This window comes from Schistocerca cancellata, chromosome 1 (assembly GCF_023864275.1).
Source record: "Schistocerca cancellata isolate TAMUIC-IGC-003103 chromosome 1, iqSchCanc2.1, whole genome shotgun sequence".
Lineage (NCBI taxonomy): Eukaryota > Metazoa > Arthropoda > Insecta > Orthoptera > Acrididae > Schistocerca > Schistocerca cancellata.
The window spans coordinates 1,131,990,722-1,132,018,679 of NC_064626.1; the positions used below are offsets into that span (position 1 = coordinate 1,131,990,722).

The window sequence follows — 27,958 nt, forward strand, 5'->3', positions numbered from 1 at the left end:
ATGCTGGTACCTGGTTCGCCATCATCTGGGCCACTTCTAGCTGCATGTACTGCCTGGCCATAGACAGCTGAGAGTTCAGCCCCACAATGGCAATGCCTCTTTGGTTGCTGGTAAGCTGATGCAGACAAACACTGTTGACATTCAGCAACAATTGTGCCGCTGTTAGGACATGTGGCTGGACCCTGTGGGCTCCTCGGCCATGTCAGCCTGTCAACAGCAGTGATCTCACCTGGTTGGCCCTCCATTTTCTGCCATCAATGCCTGTGGTGTTGACTTCTTAAAGGAGGGGATGGAAGTGCTGGCACACCGAAGTATGTCGCCATTGTGACTGGAGAATTTGTATTTCACACCGTCAGCGGAAGGTCGAAATGAGAGCATCTGCTTCACTCACTGTCAACACCAGCACTGGCCACGTCTTGCTGGTAGCATGCTGCCAGCAAGACCTCACTTTCTCTTGTTTCAGCCATGCTCAGTGAAGATTCTTCTTACTGTCTAGAACAATTCTGTGATTTTGCATGATGATCACTGCATATTATCTGGCTTGGCATGGGATGCGTTAATGTTCTCAGGTGTTGGTGTAAATCTGATGTTCTATTAACTGCCATTGTATTTTTTTGTGTGCTGATTGTTGTAAACAAATAACTATAGATACTACATAAGTTCTTCCATGATTGAGAAAACTTGGGTGACACACTTCCTTGAACAATAAAAAAATTTAAAATAAGTGTGTGTGTGTGTGTGTGTATTCTTTTTTCATTTTAATTGGTACCTTTCATTTGGAAAATGAGTATATTGTGTCTTAGGTGTAACTGCTGAGTGTAGAGGGAAGAGAGAAGGGTTCTGCATGTTATTGATGACAACTAGGAAGGAGGAGTTGATGAAACATTTAGCAAGCACATTCATCTCTCTCTCTCTCTCTGTGTGTGTGTGTGTGTGTGTGTGTGTGTGTGTGTGTGAGCATGAGCATAAGAATGTTTCTGCATTTTGTGTTGCAAAAATAAATAAATAAAGTATATAACTAAGATATAAAGTATATAGTTTCTAATTATTACAACCAACAGAAACTTACCGGAAAATTTGGATTTGAGCTGTTTTTGTCTGTCATAGAGACAATGGCAATTGAAAGATTTGTCCTCAAGGCATACGCAAATGTCACTCCCAGGAACATGAGCATCACCTGCAGATGGCGGTAGCCAAGGGCAGAACCTGCAACATATACGGAACAATGATTACATGAAACAGATTAAACCATATTTTGAGAAAATTTTTCCAGAGTGAAAAATCACTACCAATACAGTTTAGTAACGACACTTGCTAGGGAACAAAGAAGGTTTTCATATCCATGCCTGTGTCACAGCCATATAACTGCACACATTTCCTGGTAAAGGTCACTGATGACCAGTCTGTCCCACCAGCATAGGCAATGGCACACTGGAACTCACTTCTCAGGAATATCATATGTAGATAGATTGTAAGTTGTGATCTTGCTAGATGTTGAAGGAGAGAGTAGTCAGTTATAGCATGGTAATGCCGCACAGTTAACAGTCCTACTGGAGGATGCCGACAACGTATCGGCTGAGCAATTTCGAGAGTGGAAGGACAGTTGGTTTTCTTGAAGGGGTCACGGTTTCGAAAATGTAACAAATATTATGCCGCTGTCATAAAGTGTGTCATGGCTGAAGAAATCTGTTATTACCTGGTAAACAGCTGAGGATGTGTATTGTGGAAGTTGTGGAAATCCTGGTACACGTAGAGACGATTGATACACAGTTCAAGTTGTGCTCTCTATTCATGCACAAATGACTTCAGATCTTGCTAGTGTTTCAGGTACTTGTGTTTACAGTAGACCATTTCAGGAGGAACACACAATGTGTTATTAAATATACAAATTCCCTCTGAAGTAATTTACTGACTGGTGTGCCCATTTTTAAAGATGTGTTAACTCTTATTTGGAGTTAGTGGTAGTGTGTGTAGTTATATTTGTGACATATCTTGCAGTTTTTATCCTATATTTTTATATTATCCACGAAATGTCACTTGAGTGTGGGTGGAAACTCAGCAGTAACAATGAAACCTATTCTTCAGTTTACGTGCTTTAAAACATATAAAAGTAGTTATAAATTACAAAATAAGATGTTAAAATACATGTGTTCTTTTACTAAATATTTAGATAAATCGTTTTGTGTTTCCTGAAGCTAAAAATCCATTTATTTCATGATTTATGAAATACATGTAAAGCTGGAGTAGATAGGGACATGGAAGCCGCTGATGTGGGGCCCAAGCGATAGACTCTCACCTGGCCATTGAGCTATACGCAATTATTATTATTATTATTATTATTATTATTAACAACAACTTTATTGCTTCCCGTCTCAACAGTCGCCTTTCGCTCCCTTCCTCAGTCAGGTGATATCGTCAAAAATCGAAAGCCTTCAGTCAAACAGCACACTTGCTTCAGCAACCGGCAGTCTATGAGACACCACTGTACCCAGTAGCGGCTAGGGTGTTCACAAATTTTTAGAATCGATAAATTTGGGAATGTGAAAGTAATAACATCTGAAGTGTAACAATTACGCTTATCAACACGTCTATACAACTACAGCCACTGCCAATAATAATAACACAATAATAATAATAATAATAATCAGTAGCGGAACGGGAGTATACATTCTGGGTGTCCACAAATTTTGATATCAGATAAATTTGGGAGTGTGTAATTAATAGCATCTGTTGTATAACAGTTACGCTTATCAGCAAGTCTATACAACTACAGCCACTGCCAATAATAATAACAGCAGTAAAAATAATAATAATAAGTACAGTTAAAAGGAAGTCACGCTTGATCAAGGTCCGTGTCACTTTCCATTTTTAACCAGACATAACGTCTGAGACAGGAAATAATAATAATAATACCGAGCGAGGCGGCGCAGTGTTTAGCACACTGGATTCGCATTCGGGAGGACGACGGATCAATCCCGCGTCCGACCATCCTGATTTAGGTTTTACGTAATTTCCCTAAATCACTTCGCGCAAATGCCGGGATGGTTCCTTTGACAGGGCACGGCCGACTTCCTTCCCCATCCTTCCCTAATCCGATGAGACCGATGACCTCACTGTTTGGTCTCTTCCCCCAAAACAACCCAACCCAATAATAATAATACGTAATAATAATCAGTAGCGGCTCGTGAGTATACATTTTGCGTCTTCACAAATTTTTAGATTCGATAAATTTGGGAGTATGAAATTAATAGCATCCGCTGTGTAACAGTTATGCTTATCAATAAGTTTATGCAACTACAGCCACTACCAACAGCAATAATAACAGTAATAATAATAATATGAGGCATGATTTATCTGACAAACAAAAGAATTGTTTTTGTGGAATTTTGTTGTTTTGTACATAATTAAGTAGAGTTTAGTGGAATAATGAAATAATATGTAAGATTTCGCAACTCGCCGTTTCGCATTTTTATGTAAGTGAGAGTTTTCGTATTATTCTATTTTTTTCGGACAGATGTAATAGGTCCTTAACATATGCATTAGTTCACAGATTTACTTCCCTTATGCCGCCCGGAGTGGCCAAGCTGTTCTAGACGCTACAGACCGCTACGGTAGCAGGTTCGAATCCTGCCTCGGGCATGGATGTGTGTGATGTCCTTAGGTCAGTTAGGTTGAAGTAGTTCTAAGTTCTAGGGGACTGATGACCTCATTCGATAAGTCCCATAGTGCTCAGAGCCATTTGAACCATTTGAACACTTCCCTTCTTAAGTGTTCGCTTGTGATCACACCTATTTGATTTCGTAACTCTCTCAATCAAAGGATCTATTCTCGGAGGCCCTAGTTCCATCATGGCTAACTTTTTCTGATGATTTAGTTTTATGTTCCCGGAATGAGATTTTCAATTTGCAGCGAAGTGTGCGCTGATACGAAACTTCCTGGCGGATTAAAGCTGTGTGCCCGATCGAGACTCGAACTCTGGATCTTTGCCTTTGGCAGCAAGTGCTCCACCGACTGAGCTACCCAAGCAAGACTCACAACCCGGCCCACGGCTTTACTTTTCTGTTAGCATTTAAAACAGATTCACCATAGTTCATGTTTACACTGCACACGAAAGCGATTCCCCCACAGTAAACAACCATCTCCAAACGCAAACTACCGTTGGGGAAATGATTAACTCAAGTACTAATGTCTATCAACATGGTCGCTTGCCTAGAATACAAATGAGACGCAGAGATTCTTAAGGGCCTAAAGCACACTGCCATCGATCCCACATTTAAGTGAATATCAGAGAAACCAGTGATACAGCTTTTCGTGTATTTTCATAAATATAATGTGGGCCTACAGCACAGATAAGCCTGACTCACCATAAGATAAGCACATTTTAGAAGCATGAATAAATGCTACAGTCTCACAATCGATGGTGATGTGCTTTAGGTCATTATGATTCTCACTGTCTCAAATGGATTACTGTATTATAAAGTTCATAGCTTAATATTCTATAACTCATTCAGAAGTACACAAAATAGGTTTACTGTCAGTACAAATGTAACATATACTGACGTCCGATCTAATTTTGCTATATAGTGAGTGAATAATGTATAACAAAAATGAGTAGTATTGTCGTAACTGTATTAAACTATGATACGATATTTGTGGTGTCACCGCCAGACGTCAGACACCACACTTGCTAGGTGGTAGCCTTTAAATCGGCCGCGGTCCGTTAGTATACGTCGGGCCCGCGTGTCGCCACTATCAGTGATTGCAGACCGAGCGCCGCCACACAGCAGGTCTAGAGTGACTTCCTAGCACTCGCCCCAGTTGTACAGCCGACTTTGCTAGCGATGGTTCACTGACTTCATACGCTCTCATTTGCAGAGACGACAGTTTAGCATAGCCTTCACCCCTAGTCATTTGCTACGACATAGCAAGGCGCCCTATTCTTCAAGAATGTATTCTGAACTGATAATATTGTGAATCATGTACCGTCAAGAGCGACGTTCATCATTAATGGAGTAAAGTTAAGTATCAAACTAATTACGTCCGCTTTCTGAATTCTAATTCCTTGTCATGTTCCATACCTCACGCCAGCCTGTGTGAGCTAAAACGCGTGCATTTCGGCCTCCTCTAGTAACACGGTGTTGGCTCTTCTGCCAACACAACAATATTATTATCAGGCCATGGCCAGGTAAAACACAGACTCACGTGAGATATAGACGGACGATACATAACAAAAATAAATAATTACAGGTATTTGAGAATGATTCGTCGATTGTTATTATTGCGTAAAACCACTCGCGCGCCCATGCTCGTCACATGTTTAGGAAAAAAGAGAGAAAAAAAGAATCGAGCGACTATAAGACGACTGACAGAATGAGCTGCTGTAAACTTGAAATAACAGATACTAAACTGAACAAATATACTTGCCTATTTCAGTTTAGTGCCCTCCAGCCGATATTTTTGCGTGTCAGATGAAGTATGTGAACACTTTTTTGACACAATAGTAATTGTAGTTTGAGGCTGTAGCGCGCGCGCGCGATGATCTGAAAGGCGCGACAGTACGTGAGCTAACGCCACCACCCACGAGGCATGCAAGACAAAACGAGTTTCCTATGTTCGCTCCGTTCCACAATGAAGTAAATGAAAGTTGAGGCGCGCGGCAAATTCAAATTATTATTTTGCACAGGAGTTTGCGAGAAGCTGTTTGTCGGGAGATTTTCTATACTGTCTGGAAATCGTACGAAATCCAGGCGAATCCCGACCATCTAGCAACACTAATCACAACGCGTCAATTCTAAAACTGATGTGTGTTTCACTGGTGCAATAAATTGCGAACGTCCAGTTTGTTTTATACGCACACCTTAAAGTATATCATAGTTTAAACAAATTTCTCATGAACACTACAGTTGCGTGTCTGTAGGGAAATACCTGGACGCAAACGTTATATTAGATGCCGTAGTTCCACCCAGACAAACGTAAGAGGTGCCTTGTAAATTTATTAAGGCTACCATAATTTTGTTGGAACATTGTAACATCCACGAGATAAATTATAGCTACAGTGCGACGAGAGGAAATTATGCCTCTAACAATTATAAACATTATCTATTCATCATATGAAAAAACAGTGAAAACGATGATAAATATTAATTATTTATGTAATATTTTATGATGTAATTGTACATATCGATGTGTATCATACAAAGACAATGATAGTTGTAAATTCCTTTTATGATCTGCGTTTGTCTTCTTTTGTTTTTACCTTTTGTTGCTCGGCTTTTGTAGGTTGTGGACGCATATCAAACTGAGATCTGTTACGAAATTGTAATTATCTGTTAATTATTACTTGAGAATAGAGTTCATTATTATTATAAATATGAGTGAATAATTATTTGTAACTTTAATTCCTCTCTCAGTAAGCATTATCTGTGTTAATTATTTCTTTCCGCTACAAGGAGCGCAGCCATTGATGATAGCGATTTGTATCGCGTTTTTGTCTGTGTTTTCCTTAGAAAAAAAATCAAATGTTTGCTTGATGAATTCTAAATATTGCGCAATACGAAAGTAAAGTTTAATAAGCATTTCAAATACTTATCTTATTTGCTCTAACAATAGAAAGTCTCTATCAATTGTCTGCCGCCATCTTACAATTATCTCAGCGGCAAATTCAAATTACGCAACTCTGCAGACATAAATGCCGAAGGTAATACAAATGTGTAAAAATAAATGTGCACCGATGGTCCCGATCTCATTCTAATGAAAATAATTCGAATCAGATTGGTTCTTTAAAAACAGTGCTCATAGCACGATCCTTATAACAAACTTTTCTAGCTGATGTATGGAGCCGAAATTAATTACGCACGAGTTGCGAAGAATATTGTTTCAAGTAACATACGTCAGTGTTGTGCGCGGCTGCTATTCGGTGGTTTCAATGATCATTTTGCCGAAGATAACTGCTTCCATCATAATCAATAGTTGTATAGAATCTGTTGTATGAACTGTGATTTAGTGACACTTACACAACTTACAAACAACACTTCAACACGACGTTAACTTGGAGTTCTTTAGCAACTTGACCAAAGCTTTAGCCGGGAGAAAAATTATTTAGTAATTACTCAATGTAATAAAATAAGATTATCATTTTCATTTACAAGTTAGTTAAATATCAAACCACTGAATAACACAGCGAACGCCACAACATGTTCCACAGCCTTCATTTTATCTTCTTCCATTTCCATGTCATTGTGATAATCGAGCATCTGGAAGACAACTTTGATGCGCAACGGTTTTTACATAACTTAGATACGCGACGGTTTTTACGTAGAACCAATTCTTTTTCTTGTTCTTTTAAGTGCACTTATACGTGAGATGTATTTTACGCCAAATTTGAATTTTTTTATGCACGCTATTGGTTACGGAAGTTCGCTAAATCTGGGTAGCGGGGCGGGAATTTCTTCGCCCATTATCGGCCTTAAAGAACACAGAAACCGCCAGTTCATGTGGTACCCAGGTAAGATTTGCGATAGTTTAATGTGGTAAGAACTGCTCCCAGTAAACAATGTAATTCGATGGCTCTGAGCACTATGGGACGTAACATTTATGGTCATCAGTCCCCTAGAACTTAGAACTACTTAAATCTAATTAACCTAAGGACATCACACAACACCGAGTCATCACGAGGCAGAGAAAATCCCTGACCCCGCCGGGAATCGAACCCGGGAACCCGGGCGCGGAAAGCGAGAACGCTACCGCACGACCACGAGCTGCGGACTGTACTTCGATCAAAGCTTCTTATTTTACAGCAGTGTTTCTACGAGGGCGTGCTGAAAAGCAGTGCTTCCGAATTTTTTGATCTGTTCTCAATATCGATTGAGGTATTACGTGTTATGCATATTACTCGGTCGACTTTCCCGGTGCGAGTTACAACTATCTACTGCTGTAGCATTTAACATGGCCGTGTGTAACGTACCTATGTTGTGAGTAAGAAACAGCATACTATGGTCGAGTTTCGAATTCGAAGAATTGGTCCACACACGGAGCTCCCTGTCCTTCAAAATTACATTGCCAGACCACACATGAGCGTTCCAACATGTTACAATCCGACTCCTTGGGTTCACTGTCAGCGATCATCCTCCATACCGTTTTGACTCGATCCCATCCGATTTTCATCTATTTCCAAAACTTAAAGAACACATTCGAGGACTTACTTTCTCAGTGATGAAGCAGGCAATCAGAGGTGGTGATGTGACTGCGTCAATAAAGTCAAACATTCTACAGTGACGGTGTTAACATATTAGTCTCTCGTTGGGAGAAATATGTTCGTCGGCTGGGTGATTTTGTTGAGAAAGAAAAAGGTGTACAATGTTAATTAAGTTTCGTTTATTCAAAAAAAGCTTTCAGAGTTTTCACACACACACACACACACACACACACACACACACACACACACACACACTCTCACACACTCACACTCACACACACAAAATCGGAGGCAATACTTTTCAGCACACCCACGTAGAATGTGTTTATCTTTGCAATGCGAACAATGAACAGTCCAAGAGCGTTACCAGTAAACGTCATATCTGGCAAATTTCCCATATCGGTGACAAGGACACGTTAACAGAGCAGACATCAGGTTTGACGGCGCATGTTAGGAATGTCGCCACTTGAACCGATTGCGCAGTACGTTTGAACACACGGTTTTATTCACTAGTCTTCAGTTTTTACTCATCGGCGAGCAATATCACGCCAAGAGATCTCTGCCAACAGATATCAGGACGGAGTTATCTAGTGGGAACGAGCTGCCAAAGAAGCTCCGTCAGCCATTAGCAGCGCGGCGTGGGCGGACGAGAATTCCTCGAGTACATTCTGATTTTCCAAGGCACCTGTCGACGCGCTAGCTACACGTCAATAATGAGCAATTGACTTCAGATGAGACACCTTATCAGTCTGACGCTACCCATCACAAGCATCGTCCTTTCATACTACGATAATATTCGGTCCAGTCACATAGGCATGCGGGAGTGGAGCGATCTGTCTGACGTCCAAAAGGACGTGATCACTGACTTTCGGGCCAAGTGTGAAAACATTGCCGAAACGGCTAAGTCTGTAGACTGTGCACATTCCCGCTTGGTTAAGGTACGAGGGTCACTCCAAAAGAAATGCACACTATTTTTTTTTTAAAATCCATCTTCTATTCTACATGTTTGAAAGTGTGTAGGTACATGCTTTAGGAACAATATTTTCATTTCTCCACATAATTTCCATCCCTCTCAGCCGCCTTACGCTATCTTGGAACCAGCGCCTGTATACCTGCACGGTAAAATTCTGGACCAACCTGTTGGAGCCACTGTCTGGCAGCGTGCACAAGGGAGTCATCATCTTCAAACCTTGTTCCACGAAGAGAGTCTTTCAGTTTCCCAAAGAGATGATAGTCACTTGGAGCCAGGTCAGGACTGTAAGGTGGGTGTTTCAGTGTTGACCATCCGAGTTTTGTGATCACTTCCATGGTTTTTTGACTGACATGTGGTCGTGCATTGTCGTGCAACAGCAAAACATCCTGCTTTGCCGATGTGGTCGAACACGACTCAGTCGAGCTTGAAGTTTTGTTCAGCGTCGTCACATATGCATCACAATTTATGGTTCAAATGGCTCTGAGCACTATGGGACTTAACTGCTGAGGTCATCAGTCCCCTAGAACTTAGAACTACTTAAACCTAACTAACCTAAGGACATCACACACATCCATGCCCGAGGCAGGATTCGAACCTGCGACCGTAGCGGTCGCGCGGTTCCAGACTGTAGCGCCTAGAACCGCTCGGCCACCCCGGCTGGCCACAATTTATGGTGGTTACACTTGGCATGATGTCCACAAGCAAGAGTCCTTCGGAATCGAAAAACACTGTAGCCATAACTTTTCCAGCAGAAGGTGTGGTTTTGAATTTTTTTTTCTTGGGTGAATTTGCATGATGCCACTCCACTGATTGCCTCTTCGTCTCTGATGAAAAATGATGGAGCCATCTTTCATCACCCGTCACAGTTCTTCCAAGAAATTCATCTCCACCATTCTCGTACTGTTCCAAAAGTTCACTGTATACCGTTTTTCTCGTTTCTCTGTGAGCCACTGTCAACATCCTGGGAACCCACCTGGCACAAACCTTTTTTAACGCCATCACTTTCAGTATTCTGCAAACACTTCCTTCCCCTATCCCAACGTAGCGTGACAAATCGTTCACTGTGATGCATCTGTCAGCAGTCACCAATTCGTTAACTCTCTGCACATTGTCTGGAGTGTGTGCAGTACGAGGCCTGCCGTTGGGAGGACAATCCTCAATATTGCCGTGCCCCCTTTCATCACGTAAACTGCTTGCCCACCGACTAACTGTACTGCGATCGACAACAGCATCTCCATACACCTTTTTCAACCTCTTGTGAATGTTTCCCGCTGTCTCGTTTTCACAGCACAGGAATTCTATAACAGCACGTTGACGAGCGTAAAGTATAGCAGCCATCTTGAAGGCATGCTGTGACGGCGCCACTCACGGGAACAGATTGAACTAAGTTTGAAAACAATTGGGAAGGATGCATCTACACACTAAAACTTTCACACATGCAAAATGAAAACTGTATTTTTACAAAAATAGTGTGAATTTCTTTTGGAGTGACCATTGTATACTGTGCACAGCAAAATGACACCATCCAAAACCACCAAGGGAACTGTGATGCACCACGTGCCATAGATTACGACTTCTGCGGAAACGTATACAGGCAACTGTTAAACAGCTGACCGCCCTATGTGTCTTCTGAATGAACGTTCAGCGGAAGTTGCTGCTTATGGACCTTTACAGCAAGTGCCTGGTTCATGGACCTATGCTGACTGCTGTACATCAGCGACAAACGCTGGAATTGTACGCCAATACCGCACTTGGACGTGCACTAAGGGGCGACAGGTAGATTTATTTACACTACTGGCCATTAAAATTGCTACATCACCAAGATGACGCGCTACAGACGCGAAATTTAACCAACAGGAAGAAGATGCTATGATATGCAAATGATTAGCTTTTCAGAGCATTCACACGAGGATGGCGCCGGTGGCGACACTTACAACGTGCTGACATGAGGAAAGTTTCCAACCGAATTCTCATACACAAACAGCAGTTGACCGGCGTTGCCTGGTGAAACGTTGTTTTGATGCCTCGTGTAAGGAGCAGAAGTGCGTACCATCACATTTCCGACTTTGATGAAGGTCGGATTGTAGCCTATCGCGATTACGGTCTATCGTATCGCGACATTGCTGCTCGCGTTGGTCGAGATCCAATGACTGTTAGCAGAATATGGAATCGGTGGGTTCAGGAGGGTAATACGGAACGCCGTGCTGGATCCCAACGGCCTCGTATCACTAGCAGTCGAGATGACAGGCATCTTATCCGCATGGCTGTAATAGATAGTGCAACCACGTCTCGATCCCTGAGTCAACAGATGGGGACGTTTATAAGACAACAACCATCTGTACGAACAGTTCGACGACGTTTGCAGCAGCATGGACTATGAGCTTGGAGACCGTGGCTGCGCTTACCCTTGACGCTCCATCACAGACAGGAGTGCCTGCGATGCTGTATTCAACCTCGAAACTTGGTACACGAGTGGCAAAACTTCATTTTTTCGGATGAATCCAGGTTCTGTTTACAGCACCGTGATGGTCGCATCCGTGTTTGGCGACATCGCGGTGAACGCACATTGGAAGCGTGTATTCGTCATCGCCATACTGGCGTATCATCCGGCGTGATTGTATGAGGTGCCATTGGTTACACGTCTCGATCACCTCTTGTTCGCATTGACGGTACTTTGAACAGTGGACGTTACATTTCAGATGTGTTACGACCCGTGGCTCTACCCTTCATTCGATCCCTGCAAGACCCTCCATTTCAGCAGGATAATGCACGACCGCATGTTGCAGGTCCTGTACGGACCTTTCTGGATACGGAAAATGCTCTACTGCTGCCCTGGCCAGCACATTCTCCAGATCTCTCACCAACTGAAAACTTCTGGTCAATGGTGGCCGACAACTGGCTAGTCACAATACGCCAGTCGCTACTCTTGATGAACTGTGGTATCGAGTTGAAGCTGCATGGGCAGCTGTACCTGTACACGCCATCCGAGCTCTGTTTGGCTCAATGCCCAGGCGTATCAAGGCCGTTATTACGGCCAGATGTGGTTTTTCTGGGTACTGATTTCTCAGGATCTATGCACCCAAATTGCGTGAAAATGTAATCAAATGTCAGTTCTAGTATAATATATTTGTCCAATGAATACCCGTTTATCATCTGCATTTCTTCTTGGTGTAGCAATTTTAATGGCCAGTAGTGTATTTAATCGTATGGCTAGGGCGCCCCGTCGGGTAGACCGTTCGCCGGGTTTCGGTCTTTCAATTTGACGCCACTTTGGCGACCTGCAGTCGATGAGGATGATAGGATGATGATGATGACAGATCAACACCCTGTCCCTGGGCGGAGAAAATTTCCCGACCCAGCCGGGAATCGAACCCGAGCCCAGAGGACTGACAATTCGTCACGCTGACCATTCAACTATCGGGGGTGGACGACAGGTGGATGAATCACGTTTCATTCCGCCACAGAAAGATGGTAAACACTCTGGAACAAACGTCAGAAGGTTCCAGGCCGGAGGAAGGAACTTATGGTCTGGGGAATGTTTTCGTGGCATTCCCTCTGTGATCTCGTCGTCCTGGAAGGCACAGTGGATCAACCAAACACGCATCTATCCTTGGGGAGTTTTGTCCACCGCTGGAAGCAGTGCGTTTTTCCACGCCACGATGGCACCTATCACCAGAAGAGTACAACGCGTTAATACAACTCGCAGTGAACGGGCGTGCTTCGAAAAGCAGCAGGAAGAGTTTACTGTACCCCCCCTGGCCACCAGACATCCAGAATTTAAACCCAATCGAGAGTCTGTGGGACCACCTCGATCGGGCTGTTCACACTACTGATACTCAACCGAGAAACCCAGCGGCATTGGAGCCGGCACGGTTCCACCCACATTCGGTATTTCCAGAACCTCACCGTCTCCTTTCCTGCATGCCTCACAGCAGTCCGCGCTGCAAAACGTGCTTATTCAGGCTTTCTACATCTACATCCATACTCGCCAAGCCACCTGACGGTGTGTGGCGGAGGGTACCTTGAGTACCTCTATCGGTTCTCCCTTCTATTCCAGTCTCGTATTGTTCGTGGAAAGGAAGATTGTCGCTATGCCCTTGTGTGGGCTCTAATCTCTCTGATTTTATCCTCATGGTCTCTGCGTGAGATATACGTAGGAGGGAGCACTATACTGCTTGACTCCTCGGTGAAGGTATGTTCTCGAAACTTCAACAAAAGCCCGTACCGAGCTACTGAGCGTCTCTCTTGCAGAGTCTTCCACTGGAGTTTATCTAACATCTCCGTAACGCTTTCGCGATTACTAAATGATCCTGTAACGAAGCGCGCTGCTCTCCGCTGGATCTTCTCTGTCTCTTCTATCAATCCTATCTGGTACGGATCCCACACACCGGTGAGCAGTATTCGAGCAGTGGGCGAACAAGTGTACTGTAACCTTTGTTTTCGGACTGCATTTCCTTAGGATTTTTCCAATGAATCTCAGTCTGGCATCTGCTTTACCGACGATTAATTTTATATGGTCATTCCATTTTAAATCACTCCTAATGCCCACTCCCAGATAATTTATGGAATTAACTGCTTCCAGTTGCTGACCTGCTATATTGTAGCTAAATGATAAAGGATAAAGTATTTGTATGGAGTGTAGCCATGTATGGAAGTGAAACATGGACGATAAATAGTTTAGACAAGAAGAAAAGAGAGACTTTCGAAATGTGGTGCTACAGAAGAATTCTGAAGATTAGATGGGTAGATCACATAACTAATGAGGAGGTATTGAATAGGATTGGGGAGAAGAGAAGTTTGTGGCACAACTTTAGAAGAAGAGATAGGTTGGTAGGACATGTTCTGAGGCATCAAGGGATCACCAATTTAGTATTGGAGGGCAGCGTGGAGGGTAAAAATCGTAGAGGGAGACCAAGAGATGAATACACTAAGCAGATTCACAAGGATGTAGGTTGCAGTAGGTACTGGGAAATGAAGAAGCTTGCACAGGATAGAGTAGCACGGAGAGCTGCATCAAACCAGTCTCAGGACTGAAGATTACAACAACAACAACAACATGATAAAGGATCGTTCTTTCTACGTATTCGCAGCACATTACACTTGTCTACACTGAGATTCAATTGCCATTCCCTGCACCATGCGTCAATTCGTTACAGATCTCCTGCATTTCAGTACAATTTTCCTTTGTTACAACCTCTCGATACACCACAGCATCATCCGCAAAAAGCCCCAGTGAACGTCCGATGTTATCCACAAGGTCATTTATATATAAAGTGAATAGCAACGGTCCTACTTCACTCTTCTGCGGTACACCTGAAATCAATCTTACTTCTGAAGATTTCTCTCCATTGAGAATGACATGCTGCGTTCTGTTATCAAGGAACTTTTCAATCCAATCACTCAATTGGTCTGATAGTCCATATGCTCTTACTTTGTTCATTAAACGACTTTGGGGAATTGTATCAAACGCCTTGCGGAAATCAAGAAACACGGCATCTACCTGGGAACCTGTGTCTATGGCCCTCTGAGTCTCGTGGACGAATAGTGCGAGCTGCGTTTCACACGATCGTCTTTTTCGTAACCCATGCTGATTCCTACAGAGACCGATGGTCACATTAATGTAACTGGACAATATGCTACTCGTTAAATTTCTTTGTCTCCACACCCGTGCTCAGCGACACAAACTACTGTGCAATTCAAGTCAAAGATTGGAGCTCAACTCCAAATTTCTGTATTTAATTTTTTTACTGATAGGATGTTTTAATGAAGGATTGTTAAGTGCGCGAAATGTTCCAGGTTACTTTTTCCAGTGGTTACTTTTTTTATGACATACGTATAGTAAGGGTGTCATTTCCTGTCTCAGAAGCTATCTTATGAGTACTTGTTGCAGAACTACTTAAACTAGTGAAGAAGCTTTCTTGACTTATCCCAGTATGCTGGTAACCTGATACGCTCTCCCAAGCTTTCTTGTAACTGAGGGTCTACACCTAGCCTGGCGATTCCCCGCTTTTCTGAAATCATTACCTCTGAGTGCAATCAGATATTAGCTGGCGCACCCGCACCTCCCTTCATCGTAATCAATATTACTCCTCACTAAAGTGTAGTTTTTTTTTTTTTGGTCATCAGTCTACTGACTGGTTTGATGCGGCCCGCCACAAATTCCTTGCGTGTGCTAACCTCTTCATCTCAGAGTAGCACTTGCAACCTACGTCCTCAATTATTTGCTTGACGTATTCCAATCTCTGTCTTCCTCTACAGTTTTTGCCCTCTACAGCTCCCTCTAGTACCATGGAAGTCATTCCTTCTTGTCTTAGAAGATGTCTATCATCCTGTCCCTTCTCCTTATCAGTGTTTTCCACATATTCCATTCCTCTCCGAATCTGCGTAGAATCTCCTCATTCCTTACCTTATCAGTCCACCTAATTTTCAACATTCGTCTATAGCACCACATCTCAAACGCTTCGCTTCTCTTCTGTTCCGGTTTTCCCACAGTCCATGTTTCACTACCATACAATGCTGTACTCCAGACGTTCATCCTCAGAAATTTCTTCCTCAAATTAAGGCCGGTATTTGATATTAGTAGACTTCTCATGGCCAGAAATGCCTTTTTTGCCATAGCGAGTCTGCTTTTGATATCCTCCTTGCTCCGTCCGTCATTGGTTATTTTACGAGGTGCATTCAAGTTCTAAGGCCTCCGATTTTTTTCCTAATTAACTACTCACCCGAAATCGATGAAACTGGCGCTACTTCTCGACGTAATCGCCCTGTAGACGTACACATTTTTCACAACGCTGACGCCATGATTCCATGGCAGCGGCGAAGGAAAATCGCTGAGGCAATAGCAGTACGGCTGGTGAATGTGCGGCCATGGAGAGTGTTTTTCATTGTTGGAAAAAGCCAAAAGTCACTAGGAGCCAGGTCAGGTGAGTAGGGAGCATGAGGAATCACTTCAAAGTTGTTATCACGAAGAAACTGTTGCGTAACGTTAGCTCTATGTGCGGGTGCGTTGTCTTGGTGAAACAGCACATGCGCAGCCCTTCCCGGACGTTTTTGCTGCAGTGCAGGAAGGAAGTTGTTCTTCAAAACATTTTCGTAGGATGCACCTGTTACCGTAGTGCCCTTTGGAATGCAATGGGTAAGGATTACACCCTCGCTGTCCCAGAACATGGACACCATCATTTTTTCAGCACTGGCGATTACCCGAAATTTTTTTGGTGGCGGTGAATCTGTGTGCTTCCATTGAGCTGACTGGCGCTTTGTTTCTGGATTGAAAAATGGCATCCACGTCCCATCCATTGTCACAACCGACGAAAAGAAAGTCCCATTCATGCTGTCGTTGCGCGTCAACATTGCTCGGCAGCATGCCACACGGGCAGCCATGTAGTTGTCCGTCAGCATTCGTGGCACCCACCTGGATGACACTTTTCGCATTTTCAGGTCGTCATGCAGGATTGTGTGCACAGAACCCACAGAAATGCCAACTCTGGAGGCGATCTGTTCAACAGTCATTCGGCGATCCCCCAAAACAATTCTCTCCACTTTCTCGATCATGTCGTCAGACCAGCTTGTGCGAGCCCGAGGTTGTTTCGGTTTGTTGTCACACGATGTTCTGCCTACATTAAACTGTCGCACCCACAAACGCACTTTCGACACATCCATAACTCCATCACCACATGTCTCCTTCAACTGTCGATGAATTTCAATTGGTTTCACACCACGCAAATTCAGAAAACGAATGATTGCACGCTGTTCAAGTAAGGAAAACGTCGCCATTTTAAGTATTTAAAACAGTTCTCATTCTCGCCGCTGGCGGTAAAATTCCATCTGCCATACTGTGCTGCCATCTCAGGGACGTATTGACAATGAACGCGGCCTCATTTTAAAACAATGCGCGTGTTTCTATCTCTTTCCAGTCCGGAGAAAAAAAATCGGAGGCCTTAGAACTTGAATGCACCTCGTACTGCCTAGGTAGCAGAATTCCTTAACTTCATTGACTTCATGACCATCAATCCTGATGTTAAGTTTCTCGCTGTTCTCATTTCTACTACTTCTCATTACCTTCGCCTTTCTCCGATTTACTCTCAAACCATACTGTGTACTCATTAGACTGTTCATTCCGTTCATTTAATTCTTCTTCACTTTCACTCTGGATAGCAATGTCATCAGCGAATCGTATCACTGATATCCTTTCACCTTGTATTTTAATTCCACTCCTGAACCTTTCTTTTATTTCCATCATTGCTTCCTCGATGTACAGATTGAAGAGTAGGGGCGAAAGGCTACAGCCTTGTCTTACACCCTTCTTAATACGACCACTTCGTTCTTGATCGTCCACTCTTATTATTCCCTCTTGGTTGTTGTACATATTGTATATGACCCGTCTCTCCCTATAGCTTACCCCTACTTTTTTCAGAATCTCGAACAGCTTGCAGCATTTTATATTGTTGAACGCTTTTTCCAGGTCGACAAATCCTATGAAAGTGTCTTGATTTTTCTTTAGCCTTGCTTCCATTATTAGCCGTAACGTCAGAACTGCCTCTCTCGTCCCTTTACTTTTCCTAAAGCCAAACTGATCGTCACCTAGCGCATTCTCAATTTTCTTTTCCATTCTTATGTATATTATTCTTGTAAGCAGCTTCGATGCATGAGCTGTTAAGCTGATTGTGCGATAATTCTCGCACTTGTCAGCTCTTGCCGTCTTCGGAATTGTGTGGATGATGCTTTCCCGAAAGTCAGATGGTATATCGCCAGACTCATATATTCTACACACCAACGTGAATAGTCGTTTTGTTGTTGCCACTTCCCCCAATGATTTTAGAAATTCTAATGGAATGTTATCTATCCCTTCTGCCTTATTTGACCGTTAGTCCTCCAAAGCTCTTTTAAATTCCGATTCTAATACTGGATCCCCTATCTCTTCTAAATCGACTCCTGTTTCTTCTTCTATCACATCAGACAAATCTTCACCCTCATAGAGGCTTTCAATGTATTCTTTCCACCTATCTGCTCTCTCCTCTGCAAAGTGTAGTTTGTAACATAAATTTCTTTGAGCATTGTCATTTTTTTAAAACGAGATAGGATAAATGATATTTAGGTGTCGTAGGTGTCATTAAACCACAAACTCATAAGTCGATGAGACAACTGATACTGCTTATTTCCAACCACATTCTTTTATACAACGGTGAAAAAATTTGCAATGCATAGTTGTGCTAGCTACAATTCCTTCTCGGAAAAGAAAGCCAAGCATCCACGTTGAGGGTAAACACTTGTTGCAAAACATGCTACCTCTTCCTAGCGGTACTTACTTCACTCGCACCCTACACCCACATTTAAAACCAAGCAAGTTAAAATTTCTGCACTATGCTTCATGTTTGTAAATCACCTGATTTGTGCTTACTTTACTTCTAAACTGACAGAAATGGGAAGAATACAGACTGTTGAGTTCTTTGTGTCTGACCACTGCCACTAATAATAATAATACTATAGTGTAGGCAAAATGCCATACAACAGTGCAGTGGCCGTTACACAGTTACTACTGTGTTCTGCTGTCACTTAGTTTGTAAACTGTTGTGAAGTGAATTATGAAGCATTTCCAGTGTGTTACGGGAACTACTTGTAACTCGGAGAAGGCAGTTTTTCGAGGTATTTGCAGCGTATATTATGTATATGTCTCAGATTTACTTTCACAGATCCATAGTAGTAAGTGCAAAGCACGTGTCTAGTGGGTGGACTATGTGAGGAAGATGTCCATACACTCGTGTGGTGATGTGCGCTAGAGTCTGAAGACGTGTGTGATGCAGCTCTCCATGCTACTCCATCCCGTGCGAGCCTCTTCACCTCTGAATAAATACTGCAACATACATCCTTCTCAATCTGCTTACTGTATGCATCTCTCAGTCTCCTTCTACGATTTTACCGCCCCCCCACCCACCCACACCCACACACACGCGCATACTTTATGTCTTAGGTTATGTCCTACCAACCCATCCCTTCTTGTAGCCAGGTTGCACCACAAATTTCTTTTCTCCCCAGTTATATTCAGTATCTCCTCATTAGTTACTTGATCTACATATCTAATCTTCAGCATTCTTCTTTAGCACTGCACTTCATAAGCCTCTATTCTCTGCGTATGTAAACCGCTTCGTTCAACAAGCTGTAACCAACACCACATTGTGTAACACGTTAATGCTAGTATTTGAAAATAAATAAATGAATAAAGAGATTGTAACTTATGTAATCAGTATTACAGTCTTACGAAATAAGACTAAAACTACTATAAGTAATTTAGTTTACACAATTGAGGTCTTTTGCTTTTATACCTCAGAAAATTACATTTTATCCATCATGGGTAATTATCTGCAGGTTGGGAACCACTGACATCGCCCAGGCCTACTACCTAGTAGCACTGCTTTCTTCTTCTCAACGATTTGCTCAGTGAATGCAATTACTGAAGACATGCTGTGACCGAGACGTGTAACCAATGGCACCCCACACCATCACGCCGGGTGATACGCTAGTATGGCGATGACGAATACACGCTTCCAATATGCGTTCACCGTGATGTCGCCAAACACGGATGTGGCCATCATGATGCTGTAAACAGAACCTGGATTCATCCGAAAAAATGATGTTTTGCCATTCGTGCATCCAGGTTCGTCGTTGATTACACCATCGCAGGCGCTCCTGCCTGTGATGCAGCGTCAAGGGTAACCGCAGCCATCGTCTCCGAGCTGATACTCCATGCTGCTGCAAACGTCGTCGAACTGTTCTTGCAGATGATTGGTGTCTTGCAAACGTCCGCATCTGTTGACTCAGCGATCGAGATGTGGCTTCACGGCCGGCCGTTGTGGCCGAGCAGTTCTAGGCGCGTCAGTCTGGAAAAGCGCGACCGCCACGGTCGCGGGTTCGAATCCTGCGTCGGGCATGGATGTGTGTGAAGTCCTTGGGTTACTTAAGTTTAAGTAGTTCTAAGTTCTAGGGGACTGATGACCTCAGATGTTACGTCCCATAGTACTCAGAGCCATTTGAACCATTTCAACCGTGGATGCACGATCCGTTACAGCCAAGCGGATAAGATGCCTGTCATCTCGACTGCTACTAATACGAGACCGTTGGGATCCAGCACGGCGTTCCGTATTTCCCTCCTGAACACCCCGATTCCATATTCTGCTAACAGTCATTGGATCTCGAGCAACGCGAGCAGCAATGTTGCGATACGACTACTCTGTAGGAATCAGCATGGGTTTCGAAAAAGACGGTCATGTCAAACCCAGCTCGCGCTATTCGTCCACGAGACTCAGAGGGCCATAGACACAGGTTCACAGGTAGATGCCGTGTTTCTTGACTTCCGCAAGGCGTTCGATACAGTTCCCCACAGTCGTTTAATGAACAAAGTAAGAGCATATGGACTATCAGACCAATTGTGTGATTGGATTGAGGAGTTCCTAGATAACAGGACGCAGCATGTCATTCTCAATGGAGAGAAGTCTTCCGAAGTAAGAGTGAGTTCAGGTGTGCCGCAGGGGAGTGTCATAGGACCGTTGCTATTCACAATATACATAAATAACCTGGTGGATGACATCGGAAGTTCACTGAGGATTTTTGCAGATGATGCTGTGGTGTATCGAGAGGTTGTAACAATGGAAAATTGTACTGAAATGCAGGAGGATCTGCACCGAATTGACGCATGGTGCAGGGAATGGCAATTGAATCTCAATGTAGACAAGTGTAATGTGCTGCGAATACATAGAAAGATAGATCCTTTATCATTTAGCTACAAAATAGCAGGTCAGCAACTGGAAGCAGTTAATACCATAAATTATCTGGGAGTACGCATTAGGAGTGATTTAAAATGGAATGATCATATAATGTTGATCGTCGGTAAAGCAGATGCCAGACTGAGATTCATTGGAAGAATCCTAAGGAAATGCAATCCGAAAACAAAGGAAGTAGGTTACAGTACGCTTGTTCGCCCACTGCTTGAATACTGCTCAGCAGTGTGGGATCCGTAACAGATAGGGTTGATAGAAGATATAGAGAAGATCCAACGGAGAGCAGCGCGCTTCGTCACAGGATCATTTAGTAATCGCGAAAGCGTTACGGAAATGATAGATAAACTCCAGTGGAAGACTCTGCAGGAGAGACGCTCAGTAGCTCGCTACGGGCTTTTGTTAAAGTTTCGAGAACATACCTTCACCGAAGAGTCAAGCAGTATATTGCTCCCTCCTACGTATATCTCGTGAAGAGACCATGAGGATAAAATCAGAGAGATTAGAGCCCACACAGAGGCATACCGACAATACTTTCCACGAACAATACGAGACTGGAATAGAAGGGAGAACCGATAGAGGTACTCAAGGTGCCCTCCGCCACACACCGTCAGGTGGCTTGCGGAGTATGGATGTTGATGTAGATGTAAACGCAGATGTAGATACGATAAACCGCAATCGCGATAGGCTACAATCCGACCTTTATCAAAGTCGGAAACGTGATGGCACGCATTTCTGCTCCTTACACGAGGCATCACAACAACGTTTCACCAGGCAACGCCGGTCAACTGCTGTTTGTGTATGAGAAATCGGTTGGAAACTTTCCTCATGTCAGCACGTTGTAGTTGTCTCCACCGGCGCCAACCTTGTGTGAATGCTCTGAAAAGCTAATCATTTGCATATTACAGCATCTTCTTCCTGTCGGTTAAATTTCGCGTCTGTAGCACGTCATCTTCGTGGTGTAGCAATTTTAATGGCCAGTAGTGTAGGATAATATCAATGAGTCACAGTTGGAAACGACCAACGCTTACAAATATCTGGGTGTAAACACTTTTTAAGGATATGAAATGGAATGATCACATAGGCTCAGTCGTGGCTAAAGCACGTGGTAGACTTCGGTTTATTGATTGAATTGGGGAAGTACAATCAATCTACGAAGGAGATTGCCTACAAATCACTCGTGCGACCCCTCGTTTAATAACGATACGATTTTTAAGACCTGAAGTTGACAGCATAGTCTGTCGATACCGGTTGATTTAAATTAAAAAACATTTTTGCGATCTTGGATGGTGTATTTTTTACTAAATTAAAAAAAATTAACATTTGCTCCACAAGACACCTGCAATTGTGAGCTGAACGAAATATTTTGCACTGAATGACGTCTAGCGTTGTCTATGGCAAGGCACGGCCCACCCAGCCGGCCTTGAACTGTCACTGCGACGGTATGACGTCATGCCAGGCAAGTGTTACGCCGAACTATTCCACTCGCCGTTACGACAGCACAGTTGTACCTCCAATAAGGCGGAGTGCATTTATGGGACGTGCAAGCTAAAAGCATACTAACAATCTACTCCTGAGCTACTCTGGGAAACTGAACAGCAGAAAAAAACTATTTACAATGTATCTGCGCAGGTTCATCGTGTTGGGGCTTCAGTCAGTGATAAATTTCATGAAAACCGACCACAGTCGTTTGTTGTTCCAAAAAAATGTTGATACTGTCGGTAGCATGATTGAGAAGTATCGATATATGGCTTACCTTGAGATAAGGCGTATCAAAGAGGGCTGTCTTTGCACGAGTCGAAAACTAAAGACCAATCGCCTCTTTGGGTGCTCTAAGACGAATCGAAACTAGTAACAGTTCGCGAACCACCTCCAAATAAATGATCGCTTATTTCAGTGAATACACTGGACATGTCTTGTCCATTGTATTGATGGTTCGAAGAACAGTTAATCCTGAATGAAGAGATCTGATATGGGAGCAATTTCAGGCGAACTTGGAACAAATATGACTTACCACGTGAAAAAAAAGTGTTGTTGGGGTAAGACATCACTAGCACGTTTAGGAGGGATAATGGGAGTGAACAACGATTTTCATACAAATATTTAATTTGGAGTGAGTTGATGTTTTCAGGACTGTCATGTCTTACAACGTACTTGCAAACTGAACATCTGGATGCCATAGTTGACTCTTGACACAAGAAATAATTTGAAGAGGAATGATAACAACATTACAGTTCACAGTTGATACTGTACACTTCACTTTTCAACTTGAAGGTGAGGTAAACAGTTTAAGTACAACCAAATAAAAAGAACGTAGCGACAGAAGCACTTGAGGGATATGATGGGAAACGATGATAACGTGGAAGGGTGAGCAAATATGAAGGTAACTCCATGGCAACGTAGGATAGCAACCTTAAGCACGGTGCCATGACAGTGTCATGACCACAGATGTTTGCTCGGCTGCCCTAGTGGACGACTCTGCGGTCGGAAGAATGGGTTAGCCAGCGAGACAGACAATGGGCCCGTGACGAGCGTACCCAAGTAATGATTGTTTGGCTAGGCCTCTAAAGGTCGCCACTCCAAACCGCGAAGCGTTCGGCCCCAGACCCGCTATGTCGATGCTGTCCCTGAATGAGCCTGATTCAGTGCTCTTCACTGAGAAATGCAGCCACTCCATAGCCTCGGTCTGTACAGCCACCTATACCGCCAACATCTAGTCGGGTTATCCACGTGAGTAAGCTCACCGGACAGAACACGGGGGTGTGCTGAAAGGTAATGCCTCTGGTATTTGTGTATAAAAACTCTTAAAGCTTTTTAAATTAAACAAACTTTATTAACGTTCTGTGTCTTTATTCCGGATGTCAACATACTTACTCCTCAACGTAGTCGCTCTGCCGAGGAACACATTTCTCTTAATGAGGAGACCAGTTTGTTGATACCGTAGAACGTTTGACTTGGTCGACGGAGCCACAACTTCACCTCTGATTGTGCCGCTTCATCACTCGAAGGTGTTCTTTAAGTGTTGGAAACAGATGAAAATGGGATGGGGCCAGGTCGGGACTGTATCGAGGATGACTTAGCGTCCCATTTCATTCCAGCCACTGAATATCCGAGTGTCGCTTTTTAAATTGGTAAGAATGTCGTTGTTTAAACAGGTAAAAGAAAAGTGTTAAAAGACTATCATTGCCAGTTTTGTTAGTCTACTAAAAGATAATTTAAAGTAATTAATAGTGAAGCCTCAATAAGTTAACAGCGTCGTTCGATAATATTTAGAGGCAAAATCAATCTTGCTAATTGAGCGAAGACAAAGTAAATTAACTAAACTTAAAGTCATTATGGCAATCTCCAATCAAAGAAACGAATAAATTAAGTTTACATATTTCATATTTGTGTGTATTATAGTAATGCTATTGTCAGCTGGCATGGTTCATATTTCGGCGTTGTCAGTCCGTTGAAAGCCAACAATTGCTAATTTCATGCAGTATAATTTTCATAGTAATTACAACCTGTTCAAAGTACGTAGCTTGTCATATCCAGGAAACTAGTGTACGAAAGCAGACGTTAATCTGACGTTCCGTAAATTATGAATGGGTAGCAGCCGCCATACTCGCGAACAGCGGTCATGTGGCATATTGCAGAACCGCTATTCAACCACAATGTGAAGCCATTCATTATCAGTCCGTGCTTCCCGGCCATAGCACCATTCCAAACGCGGCCGTTTGTTTTGTGGTGTTAAAGACAGTCTATGCATGGGACGATAATTTCATAGTTCAGGTGCTGCCAATCTCCGACCATGCAGTCCAACACTGAGCCATCCAAATGCCCCACAAATCTGTGTATTACACGATTCGAGCAGCTGGCCAAATGGAGATCCTACAGTAGAGTCTCTTTCAAACTCTAGGAAGAAATGAAGATTGGGTTTAACGTCCCGTCGACATCGAGATCATTAGAGACGGAGCACAGTCTCGGATTGTGTTAAGAATGACGAAGCAAATCGGCCGTGCTCTTTCAAAGGAACCATCCCGGCATTTGCCTGGAGCGATTTAGGAAAATAACGGAAAACCTAAATGTGGAAGCCGAACGCAGGTTCGAACCTTCTCCTCCGGAGTGCGCGTCCAATGTGCTTAGCACTGAACCACCTAGATCGGTCATTCAAACTGTCAGACACTGACACTAGTACTTGGAATTATCCTAAGGGCAAACACACTTACCCATGCCCGAGGGACGACTCGAACCTCCGCCGGGATCAGCCGCACAGTCCATGACTGCAGCGCCTGAGACCGCCCGGCTAATCCCGCGCGGCTACAACAGAGAATCGCAACTCTATTCGTTAACATATCCACCGATGGTGTTTACTTCTATAAATTTACATCGACATTCGATCTTGCCTTCTGGGTGTTTCACTCTTATTGTCAGGTAGTGAAGCTTGTAATCTCCTCCCTCTTTCCTTTTTCCATCTATTGTCCACATTAGTCTTTTATGAAGATTTGAGAGGAGCGAAGATTACAATAACCTTTGTAGTTTACTTAGCTCGTTATGTAGAGTTGGCTCCAGTTCTTCTTGTCTAGGGGTCTGATTCTTGAAGCTGAAAATGTCGTGTTTTAGGTACACACGGTTGAATTGAGCTTAATAAATTTGAAGATTGTTGTTAAAGAATTTTTGTTTTTATGTAAATATATTTTTTCACATTTTAGTATATCATACAGTCATTTGAATTTTTCACATTAACAAAACAGAAATTACATTGTTTGCGCCTATTAAACAAAAATACGTCCGATCACATCAAAGGCATGCTTACTCTACGGAAATAACGATGTTCCAAAAGGTTTACTATTTTTCTTAACAAATGAATTTCTACTAATTTCTGTTACATTATTAGATGGGTAGATCACGTAACTAATGAGGAAGTATTGAATAGTATTGGGGAGAAGAGAAGTTTGTGGCACAACTTGACCAGAAGCAGGGATCGGTTGGTAGGACATGTTCTGAGGCATCAAGGAATCACCAATTTAGTATTGGAGGGCAGCGTGGAGAGTAAAAATCATAGAGGGAGACCAAGATATGAATACACTAAGCAGATTCAGAAGGATGTAGGTTGCAGTAGGTACTGGGAGATGAAGAAGCTTGCACAGGATAGAGTAGCATGGAGAGCTGCATCAAACCAGTCTCAGGATTGAAGACCACAACAACAACATTACTTTCGATTATTATTTCATAAATGAATCCAGAAACAAACATAGTAACTGTGTATAAATTTATATGGAAGTTTTCAGGAAAGCAACTGAGATAATATTGACCTGTACAAAATTCGAAAAATAATACTAGTATCGACAAATATTGTTAAGGAAAAGTAACTCTAGAGGAGGATGTCCTGTTACAAGCTGCTCGCCTTCAGTGGACCAAACTAAACAGAAACTGGACAGTACGTGGCTGAAGAAGCGTACTGTCAGCCGAAGAACCCCGAATTTGCCTCTTTTCAAATTAACACGCCTGCGGTCCAATCAGATGATTAACTCACACTATGTGGAGGGTTACTTCATACTGGACGTTGTTCTGTGATTTTTGGCATGTGTTTGGTAAGCTGACTTGGCCCCACTCATATCGCGAATATGAATTAGGATGTTCATTTCAACATGATGCCCAAATACTGTGATTTCTTCTATCGCTTCATGATGGGTATGCTGTGGACATTTCCGTCCGCATAGAAGACCACAGCAGTGTTCAAGGGCAGCACGCATACGCTTGAAGTTTGACGAGCGTTCAGGCACCTTACCGCACCTCAATTGGTCCGTTAAATCACCTGACCATAATCTCATAAAAATGTCTTGTGCTGTTAGGAACAGGGAATGAAACGCAGCAATTTGGCAACTCCACGGGATCGACTCATCTACGAGGATCACTCCAAAAGAAATGCACACTATTTTTGTAAAAATGCAGTTTTCATTCTGCATGTATGAAAGTTTTACAGTGTGTAGATACATCCTTCCCGCTTGTTATCAAACTTAGTTCAACCTGTTCCCGCGAGTGGCGCCGTCACAGCATGTCTTCAAGATGGCTGCTACACTTGACGTTCCTCAGAAACAACGTGCTGTCATATAATTCCTGTGCTGTGAAAACGAGACAGTGGGAAACATCCACAAGAGGTTGAAAAAGGTGTATGGAGATGCTGATGTCGATTGCAGTGCAGTTAGTCAGTGGGCAAGCAGGTTACATGATGAAAGCGGGCACGGCAATATTGAGGATTGTCCTCGCAGCGGCAGGCCTCGTACTGCACACACTACAAACAATGTGCAGAGAGTTAACGAATTGGTGACTGCTGACAGACGCATCACAGTGAACGAATTGCCCGGGATGTTGACAGTGGCTCACACAGAAACAAGAAAAACGGTATGCAGCGAACTTTTGGAACAGTACGAGAATGGTGGAGATGAATTTCTTGGAAGAATTGTGACAGGTGATGAAAGATGGCTCAATTATTTTTCACCAGAGACGAAGAGGCAATCAATGGAGTGGCATCATGCAAATTCACCCAAGAAAAAAATTCAAAACCACACCTTCTGCTGGAAAAGTTATGGCTGCGGTGTTTTTCGATTCTGAAGGACTCTTGCTTGTGGACATCATGCCAAGTGTAACCACCATAAATTCTGATGCATATGTGACGACATTGAAGAAACTTCATGCCCGATTGAGTCGTGTTCGACGACATCGGCAAAGCAGGATGTTTTGCTGTTCCACGACAATGCACGGCCACATGTCAGTCAAAAAACCATGGAAGCGGTCACAAAACTCGGATGGACAACACTGAAACACCCGCCTTACAGTCCTGACCTGGCTCCATGTGAATATCATCTCTTTGGGAAACTGAAAGACTCTCTTCATGGAACAAGGTTTCAAGATGATGACTCCCTTGTGCACGCTGCCAAACAGTGGCTCCAACAGGTTGGTCCAGAATTTTACCGTGTGGGTATACAGGTGCTGGTTCCAAGATGGCGTAAGGCAGTTGAGAGGGATGGAAATTATGTG

General features: G+C 43.2%; 1 protein-coding gene across 1 annotated transcript in view; it reads right to left on the reverse strand.

Moving 5' to 3' along the window:
- LOC126092693 (putative inorganic phosphate cotransporter) overlaps nt 1-27,958 on the reverse strand; it is a 200,676-nt gene that overhangs the window by 96,800 nt on the left and 75,918 nt on the right. The window contains exon 2 of the mRNA XM_049908419.1: nt 1,070-1,206. Within this exon, the coding sequence (XP_049764376.1) occupies nt 1,070-1,206 (137 nt within the window). The remainder of the gene's footprint in view (nt 1-1,069; nt 1,207-27,958) is intronic.